This window comes from Aulonocara stuartgranti (assembly GCF_965226115.1).
Source record: "Aulonocara stuartgranti genome assembly, chromosome: 7".
Lineage (NCBI taxonomy): Eukaryota > Metazoa > Chordata > Actinopteri > Cichliformes > Cichlidae > Aulonocara > Aulonocara stuartgranti.
Window position 1 is genome coordinate 63,346,836 of NC_138945.1, and position 9,927 is coordinate 63,356,762.

General features: G+C 37.5%; 1 protein-coding gene across 3 annotated transcripts; it reads left to right on the forward strand.

Moving 5' to 3' along the window:
* Positions 1–867: 867 nt before the first annotated feature.
* Positions 868–7,354, forward strand: ehf (ets homologous factor). 3 transcript variants are annotated; one of them, XM_082539914.1, is made up of 9 exons: positions 868–1,066; positions 3,369–3,507; positions 3,874–4,131; positions 5,190–5,234; positions 5,370–5,411; positions 5,498–5,560; positions 5,644–5,688; positions 5,787–5,982; positions 6,814–7,354. In XM_082539914.1, the coding sequence occupies exons 2-9, from the start codon at positions 3,432–3,434 to the stop codon at positions 6,911–6,913; spliced, it is 825 nt and encodes a 274-aa protein (XP_082396040.1). In that variant the 5' UTR covers positions 868–1,066; positions 3,369–3,431; the 3' UTR covers positions 6,914–7,354. The 3 variants fall into 3 exon arrangements, with proteins under 3 accessions (XP_082396040.1, XP_082396041.1, XP_082396039.1); XM_082539915.1 differs by having other exon boundaries at positions 5,391–5,411; XM_082539913.1 differs by having other exon boundaries at positions 869–1,066; positions 5,367–5,411.
* The last annotated feature ends 2,573 nt before the right edge of the window (positions 7,355–9,927 follow it).

Consider the following 9,927-nt stretch of genomic DNA (forward strand, 5'->3'; position numbering starts at 1 on the left):
GTTGCAACAGGGAAATACATAATACCTGCCGGGAGCATACTGGCAAATAATTCACATAAATTAAAGAGGCTCACTGTTGTCACAGTGCTGTGATACTGACTGGAATTTTTGGGACACATACCGGAACTAATTGGCATTTGTCACTCTTTACTCAGACACCTGTGGATCCCTGCATGTTGTTAGCTAGTATGTTTACTAGACGATCAAAGTTGGATGTGATTGCAACATGGTGAAGCCCCGCATTGCTCTGAGTCAGTCTGAAACAAGCTCACCCTAATAGTGATCATCACTCAGAGACAAATTTAATATGCAAATTCAAAGGTGAAAGAGGCCACAGTGTAAAATTGTAGACATTTATAAACGTCTAACCCCCATAACCCCATTTTATTACAGTCTTTTCAGGCACACAGTTACTAATGTTTCTTTGTCAGTTCCAGCAACTTTAAAAGAGTAAAAGGAACACATTCTCTCAGGCCCTCCTACCAAACTGTCAGCACCTCGTTCATCATGATGAAATAAAGCAAGCAACTGTTTTCCTGCATAATAGCACAGAGGGAAGTTTCTCTAAGGTTAAACGCTATTTTAAGAAACCACATGAACTTTGAGGATTTAAACTTTGTGGTCTATTGTATGTGTATCTGTGTATATGTTTCCTCATAAGTGTAAGCTAAACTGCGTGAGTGAGTTTGCGTTTGTGTGCTTGACTCCGTGAGAGGAAATGCTGCCAACAGAGATAATAAAAAGTTTTGTCAGGTGTGTGTGTGGATCTGTTTTATGTTTCTGTGTGTGGGTGTGCATTATGCAAATACCTATCTGGTATGAGCATGAACAGGTAGCCAATTGGAGTGGGATAAGGAAGTTAACAGGATAAAAAACCCATTGTGGTGGGGCAGCACCTGCAGTTTCTACATGCTTCTGTTAATTCTAAGCTTTCGTTAGCAAAAGGACTCACCTTATCTGACTTTACACTCTAGTAAACTACGGTGTCGGAATCTCAGGAGACTGCTGAAAGCGGATCTTCGCGAGACCTCTAACAGGTCTGGTCAGACTCCATTCTACTGCTCTGGTAGGCTGTCACACTGGTTCTGGATAATCAGCACTAATGACTGGTTGCAGTATAATTAACCCGAAGGCTCAAAGTGTACTAAGTGTACAAAATCCTAATAAGAATTCTCAATATGCTTTAATATGCTGATGTTTTACCTTGTTTTAGTCAGGTTGGCTGTGCATGTGGTATTTTCATTTCACAGTTTGTCTCTTGTTACTGTAATTTTTAGCTATGCATTGGCTACATTATTTGTTTCAGTCATACAGGACATCGTCAATTTTAAAGACACTGAAAGCTGTATTGTGTAATTCACAAAACTTAAACTTTAAGAGGTTCCTCTTTGAAGTTAACTTAAATAAAAATTAAATGCAAAATTAAGAATAAAGACAAATAAGATTTTTAAAAGTCCACCAAGTTACTTTCAGTTATGTTTCAGTGCTACCACAAGGCTTTAGCTCTGACTTAAAGGGAAAGCAGCCAGTCTTGTCAAGAGCAGACAAAATGTTCATGTTAACTTATTCTTCAACTGCTGCTTGTGTCCTTGCATCATGACATATCCAGTGCAATGATTGTTCTCTGTGACTTGGCCGACAGCATATTGATTCATGACTGTGACTTGAATTGCTGCGTGCGCGTTGTATTGACAGAAACAACTTTCTGTTGCAGAAACTACTCTCTTGTTAAGATACGTGCTTGGCACTCGTAGTACTCATAGATTGAAGATAAACACATAAGAGATTTGGGCTGATTGGCAGCTGATGAGATGTTCTGCTTTGATTTGACGAATGTATACCTTATCTTCTGTAGAAATCGAATTCATAAATCTTGGCTTTTGTTTGCAATAAAACTGTTTTGCTAGGTCTTTAAAGTGATAAATTTCTCTAACTGTATGCAGATGTGTTATACTGGCGACTCAGTGTTTACTGAAGAAATGTGTGACATGGCTTGGAGCTATTTTGTTTATAACCTACCATAAAACTGCAGCCAAGTTTTTCTATGGAACGGTCAGAGTACTGTGTATTACACTGTTTAATGTGTAGCCATTTAAAACGGGTATCTCATCTGCTAGCCTTTCATAGTTTCATTATCATGTAGTAAGTCAGAAAAATTTAGAATAACAGCACTCACACCTAAGCAGCTCTTCTTGTCATTTTGGGCAGATACAGATTTAAAGAAGATTTTAAGAAAAATAATAAATGATCGTCCCAAAACTTTACATATACAGACAACACTTTATTTCTTTTAACAACAGCAGTATTAGCTGGACGTTTGGATTTCTATGTCTGCCTTATGTTCTGAGCATTCAAGGGGAATTTCAGTGCAACAGTAACAGAAAACCAGATGCTGGCATTGGACCATCGAAGATATGACTAAGCTATTGTGCACATGCAACACTTGTGCTACCAAAACAGTGGAGGTGCTGAAATTCACACTGACTTTATTTACATGGAATGCAAATATACTTGTGGTTACATTTGAAACATGTCTTTATTTATTTTTTATATGTGAACAGCTCACCCTTCAAAAGTAACTGCACCTGTGAATAACGAATCCTCAGTGAGTCGATATTACGCTAATAAACATCAACTCAATGGCGACATAAGCTGCTGTACTTTAAGTGCATCTAATGATTAAGCGGAGTGTACCTTTCTGTTAGTCTTCTGCTACTTTACTTCTTCAAGGATGATGCTACAAGCAAACCAAAAATATGATTACACCACTGAAGAACAAATAAAATTCATGTTTTAAGCTGGGTAAAAACAAATAGATTAGACCTTGATTAAAATACAAAACCCAACAGACCCTTTCTTCATAACGAGTACACAACATGCCCAACCTGCCACCTGTGCTGACACGGAATAAGTTTGTGACCACGCTTTGATGGTAACAAACAATCAGACCTGTGTTTGATTTTTTTTGCTGAAATTCTGACACCTGTGGTTACCACAATAACAGCAAGAAGAATGTAAAAATAAGGGAAAACATTTCCAGAGCAGCTACTTTCCAGATGGCAGTTAGCTCGAATACACTGAATACTGCTACATCAGATATGTGAAGCAGCAGCTGCAGCATTTGCTGTCTGCATTATTAGCACGTTACTTTAGCTTTGATGCAATGTAAAGAGGACAGCGTCTGTGCTGACATCCTGTGAATCTGTTGTGCGTAAATAAAGTAGATTCAGTCATGCATGAGATGTATACATAATCTTTTAATATGGAATGTCATCATCGAGGTCAAAAGCTCAATTTTCTTTACCTTTATCTATGCGAGTATGTGTGCATACATGAGTGACAGATTATTTTTGACTCTGTCTATACAGTAAAGTACTACCCTCCTGCCTCAGCCCCTGGGCCATGGTACATCTGAGCATAGAAGTAGCAGTATGAGTGTAACTACATCCACAACCCTCGACAGCCAGGTGACCAGTGCCTGGGGCCCTGCTAACCCCTATCCTGATGGTGAGGATTATTGCACACACTGACACAATCAGAATGAGGCCTACTGTATTTTTATTCCTACTCTTATATTCTGAAGACTCCAGTTCACTCAATGGTTACAAAGCTGCAATTCAAAATGTAAATAATTCAACAATTAGCAGCTAATGTATTGTTCACCTGGAGAGCCCAGAGCTCTGAAACACAAGGCGTGAATTAGACATACCCAGCTGAGAAATAGTGTTACAGTAAATGAATTTGCTATTTAATTGTTGACAAATACCTTTGCTTGTGGGAGTCATGCTTCCCTCATCAGATACACCTTTACAATGAAACTAAATGAAGTCACTGTTAAGTCTAAGAAAAGAGCAATTATGTCTGTGCCTGCAGGTTCATTGGTGATGGCTGGTTACACGAGCCGTCTGTGGCCTCATGAGTCCCAGCCTCAGTTCTGGAGTAAGTACCAAGTGTGGGAATGGCTGCAGCAAATTATGGACATGCACCAAATTGATGCCTCCAGCATCCCATTCCAAAACTTTGACATCGATGGCCATCAGCTTTGCAGCCTAAGCTACCAGGACTTCATCCGTGCAGCTGGCAGCGTGGGACCCATTCTCTTCCACAGCATCACAGAGCTCAAGTGGAGCGGTACGTCTAAAAACTCTGGGAGAGAGGTTTAAGGGGCAGCAAAGGAAGATGATTAGTGCCAATAAAAAAGAAGCTGGGTGATCCGAGTTGTGTCTGGAACGAGGTCTTGATGATGAGTTGTTGAGAACGGATCGCAGAGCTGGTCAGGGGGTCGCACAGCATGCTGCTGTAGAGGGGCAAAGGATTGCTTAGAGCCAAGGAGATGATGGATTTGTTGTTTGCTCTTGCTAGAATGGGTTTCCTAACAAAGCACAGAGGGGGTGTGAAGCTGAGAAACAAGCTGAGAATTGGATCGTCCATTGTTTTTTAATTAGAGCTTTTAAACAAAGTCAAAAGGTTTTTCTTTTTTCTTTGCCTTTTTTGTTTCTTAGGCCTAATATTTCATTTTTTGGCTTATACCTGTTGCAACTGTATGTATAGCATGTGGCTAAATAAGAAAAGAAAATAATACAAATTTATGTAAATTACACAAGCAGACTATATTTTATCTAGCAAATAAAGCCAATACCTTTTCAAGAGTAGCACCAATAGATCTTGCACAACAGGTTTAACCCTGAGGTTAAAAAGAATTTCGAAGTAAACTGAACCAAGAGAACAGTTCTGCTATTGTTGTAACCAACTGTAAGAAACCTGCTCAGTTTCTTGAGATAAGGTGTCACATTTTAATACATCAAATATTGTTCTCACACTGATTGTGATCACAGGGTGTTATTGCTATATGAGTTTGAAGTCATTGGTGGTTATTGGAATTTAGAATACATTTCTGATGTTACTACTTTTTTTGATCAAAAAAGGTGTGTCGGTGCTTCACTGTTGCTTTTCCCATTTCTACTGAGACAGCCGGGAAATGGGAGAGAGGAGTGCAGAAAGTAATTTGTTGACCAATCCCTCAATACCAGCCATTTTGAAAATAGTGAATGTACTGACTTAAATATTAATTTGCAATTTTTGCTTATATTTATATTATATAACAAATTTCCCACGTGTGGGACTAATAAAGGTTATCTTATCTTATCTTATCTTATTTCATTTATTTTTCTGTCTTTATCTCTGCACAGGCCAGTACCACGTGGATATAGGGCAAATGGAAAGCAAACCTGAATGTAAGAGTCCTTCACACAAAATGTTAGCCAAAAACACAAACATCAGCATTATAATGAATACATTTTCCTGTTCATTGTACTCATTGTGTTATTGCCCTAATTAAGCCTGCCTCCTACCTATTTCTTTCACAGTAGACTTCTCTTGTCCATTTCCAGATGTCAGCTATCCACCTGGAGGTACTGCTGTGATATTTCTGCTATTGTCTATTCAAGTTTTATTCATCGCAGACAAAAAATATTGACCTGACTTCTTTTTTATTTAGAAATCTATGACCCCTCGGTTCACCCCCTTGCACCTGTTGCCTCTCCCAGGGCTCCTAGTCCAGGTGAAGATTTATTTGTACTATATAGAGAGCAACAAACTGTGTAACTGAAAATTATGTTTCACAATGAATAATCTCTTTCCCAGACATCAAACGATCTTTCACCCGTCCACATCCAGTCAAAAAACACAGTAAGTAATAGAAAAAATCTTTTTAAACTAATGCCTTTTATGTAATTTTGATGTTTATTAAACAACCACTATCTACTCTTTTGTTGTTTTTACCAAAGACCCAAGGGGGACCCATTTGTGGGAGTTTATCAGGGACATTCTACTGAATCCAGAGCGAAACCCAGGACTGATCAAGTGGGAGGATCGGACAGAGGGTATTTTTCGTTTCCTGAAGTCAGAGGCAGTGGCACAATTATGGGGCAAGAAGAAAAATAACAGCAGCATGACTTACGAGAAACTAAGCCGTGCAATGAGGTACAACCCCTCACAGCTCTCTTACATTATTTATTAAAATATAAACCTTATGTTTGCATACCATGAACACACAATCACGATTAAGACGTTGGGATGTTGTTTTTCTCAGATTGGTGCTGTCAGCAACAGAAAACAATAACTTTTGTTTGAATGACCATGAATAAAGATGAAAACGTGTACTTTGTGCTTCTATTTGATGCATTAATTCATCTCTTTGTGTAACTGATGTTGCACCTGTTTTGACTCTTACCTTAACGACAGGTTGTTTTCTTTTTAGTACCTCTTTGTTCTGTTAGTTGATTTGATGAAAGAATGACACAATACTGTAGACTGCTGAATTCTAAATAGGTTATGGAGAATATTAAATGCGTAAATAGGTGTGAACAAACTGGTGTAGGAGTTATTTTTTTTAATTAATGGGGTGCAAGAATTTAAACTCTGTCTGAAATGCAAGCACAAAGCTAAAGTAGCACAAGCGAGTATATGTATGAAGTTGCCAGTCTTTTTCTAAACAGAAAGTTAAGAACAAGTAACCTGTAAACTGTGATGTGATAGAACCTGAATTGTCAGTAAGTTTCCTGGCATTTCCAGCAAATGGCAGATAAGAACGCAAAGAATCTTTTGCATTTCAACTGTCAGTTGAAATGCAAAAGTCATCAGAAAGTACTGCGGATTATTTTGAACTGACTGGGGGAAAGTGGAGTGAAACACAAACAGCAGTAAAACTTTACTTAATTCAGTCAATCCAACTAAGTGAAATATACAAGACTTTTTTTATACATATGTTTTTCATAATCTAAAATTACTTGATTTGTCCGTTCTGTCTTACAGATATTACTACAAAAGAGAAATCCTAGAACGAGTAGATGGCCGCAGGCTGGTTTATAAGTTTGGAAGAAATGCAAGAGGGTGGAGAGAGTCGGACAAGTGACGGTTTCATTAATTTATGTTTTATTTGGTGTTGTGTGCTTAATGCTTTATTATAGTTTGCATTGACTGTTTTTGATGATGTCTAAACTGTTTTTCTTCCTGTTTTTTTTTTTTATTTCAATTTATAACTATGTTGTGATACTGCACTGAAATATTCTTTACTGTGCCTTAATAGCAGTCAAACCTTAAAATCTTGCTTTAAAAAGATGAAAAAATTATAATAACCAATTTTTTAAAGAGTTTTCAGATGTTTCTTTTCAAACAGATACTTTTTCCAAGTACCAAAAGAGCACATGTCGATAACACATTCAAAATACATGTGGCAAAGAAATGTATGTAGCGTGTTTTGACACTGATACTGTGAAGTGTACTTACGAAAGGATGATTGTTCACTGCTTAAAAACCAACCAACCAACCAACCAAAAAAAAAAAAAAAAAACAATAGTAAGAAAATAATAAGGCCAAAGCACAGCACTGAATACATAAACTAGTGATGAACTAGAAATATTTACAATGTGACAATATGGTTTGTACTATTTCATACTTTACATCCATTGAACTGTCCAGAAAGTGTGTAAATGTTTGTTGATATTACAAATAAAGCTTGTAACTGTTTTTATTTTATAAAACTCTTTATTTTCATGAATTCCATGTGTAAGATCTGAATGTAAATTAAGAAACTGAAATCCATCCATCCATTTTTTTTTAACTGCTTATTCAGTTCAGGGTGTCAGGGACTGGAGCCGGTCCCAGCTGTCATTAGGCGAGAGCAGATACTCTGGACAATCACACTAGCATTCACACCTACGGCCAATTTAGAATCAGCAGCAAACGAGCATGTCTTTGGGAAGCCAGAGTGAACCTCGGGAGCACAGGGAGAACAATCAAATTCCAAATATAAAAGGCCCAGGACCTGAGGCTTAATTCAAGAATTGTAGTTATATGAGTCAGCATTAGACACTTGCAATTAATTTAGCATTTGGCTTCAGTCTAATATGCAAACTGCAGCTATTCTTGCCCAAACTTGAACACTATTGATGAGCTACAGAGTGCTGTTTAGATCCACAAGTGAAAGCCTTGTTCCCACTAAATCTGTTACAAGCTTGACTCTGAAAAGCCATGCACTTAAAGATAGTTACTGCTTTATCATGACAGTGTGAAATGCCACACAGTTAATTGTTTGTCACTGTGTGCTGTAGCTGCCAAGCTGGTTCCTGCAGGCAGCAGACAAATGAGAGGGCCTTGATGGCCAGCAAGATAAAGGCAGTGCCAGTAAAAGACTGCCTTCTTTGACTTGCATTTGCAAGCAAATCCATTGCTAATCTTCAAATTTGATTTATCTGGCTTATGCAAGCCTTCTTTACATATTGATGACTGACACCACGTTCAGTCGTTATCTTTTGCACTTTCGCACTGCGCCGCACTGCATTGTTTTCAGTTTAGTCACTATTCTGTCTCATACGTATGCATCATAAGGCAATAATTGCATGTTGTACACTGAAAGACAAAACATGGCCTGTTCTTAAAGCATAATTGTCAATAGGTTGTGATCAGAACTGATGGAATGCATGAAAGCTAAACAGAACACTCCTTATTGGTGAAAAAACATATCTGAGTAGAGGCGTTTCAAGGATGGGTGAATGAATTAATGTAAAGTGGTACAAACAGAATCTTCCTGATTGGACTGAAATAATAGCTAGTGATTGTCCGATTGTTGTATTACATGAAGTAATGTAATTCAAACTGAAGTGTTTATTCATCAAATCCCATTGTTTCTTTTCAGAGCTATTATCAACAAATCACACTCTATAGTTTCTCTGGAGCTGATCTTGTTACGATCCATACATACATTTGAAATGTATACAAAATCAAACCTAGTTGTATTTAAGGCTCGATGTATATAAAGTTAGATTGTACATGATCCTTAAATAGTAAAAGAAAAATGGAAAATGTCAACTATGGTTAAAAAAAAAAGTCTAAAATCAAGTGTCAAAATCAGTTAACATAATTTTTCTAAAAGCAGCTTTGTGTCGTAGCATCCGTTGTGAACTTCCTAAAATTTACTTCTAACAAATAAGACACATATAATTAAAGAAGAAAGAAATGATAATGAAATTAATCTGTGCTGTTTATGTGACAAGAAAATTTCAAAATTAACTAACAAAACTAATGCTTTGGATACTCATGGCGAAAAGTCCAACTGTCAAGCAAACACCAAGGCAGATATTGAATTGTGTATTATGTAACCATTACTGCATTTGCCCATGATACCATACCAGTGAGTGGTTTAAGGCAAACTAAGGCTCATTGCACATGAACGCTGATATACTGTATTACAAAGAGATGAATCGAGAAATTAATGAATGTAATGACCAAAAGCACAGGAATACATCAACAGCTCACATTTAGCCTTAGTTTGACTTTGTAATAATATTAAGCATATTATATCACTGCTGTGAGCTGTGATAAGACAAAACTTTGATGTGAGTCACTGAAGATGATTGAGCAGTTATTCAAATGTTAGACTCACGTAACCTCTGCAAACATGAGCATGATTTTCCTAACAGACCACTGCCCAGTGATCACAAATCATAGCTTTACATACTTCTGATACTGTGACACGAATAGTGCTGTATGTGACCGAAATGGCTCCCAGAAGCAAGCTGCACATATGACAAGACAGCATATCTGACGAATTCAAGAGAGCACCGTTAAACCAGCGTGACATGTATTTACAGGACTTGATTCTAAGTTATCGAGTGCTGGTAACGAAAGCATTCATGCAAACATGCACCCAAACCGGTTGTAATAGATCTGGGAAGGAAGAAAAAATACATTTGCACCTGAGGAGATATTTAATCCATGTGCCTCACTTTAGCACTTTGAATTCTTGTGAGTTTTTTGTTTTTTTACAGACATGCTATTATAATAAGAACAGTCCAGACAATTGTCTAGGAAGATGACAACAAACTCTACGTGGGGTAGAATTATCTAGTGGCCTCCTTGTTCTGATTT

Bases quoted from the DNA above. Each gene is read 5' to 3' on its own strand.
- ehf (XM_082539913.1), top strand. From the start codon at position 3,432: ATGAGTGTAACTACATCCACAACCCTCGACAGCCAGGTGACCAGTGCC. The intron at 5,412-5,497 runs GTACTGCTGTGA...TTTTTTATTTAG, and splicing joins TGTCAGCTATCCACCTGGAG to AAATCTATGACCCCTCGGTT. The intron at 5,983-6,813 runs GTACAACCCCTC...TCTGTCTTACAG, and splicing joins AAACTAAGCCGTGCAATGAG to ATATTACTACAAAAGAGAAA.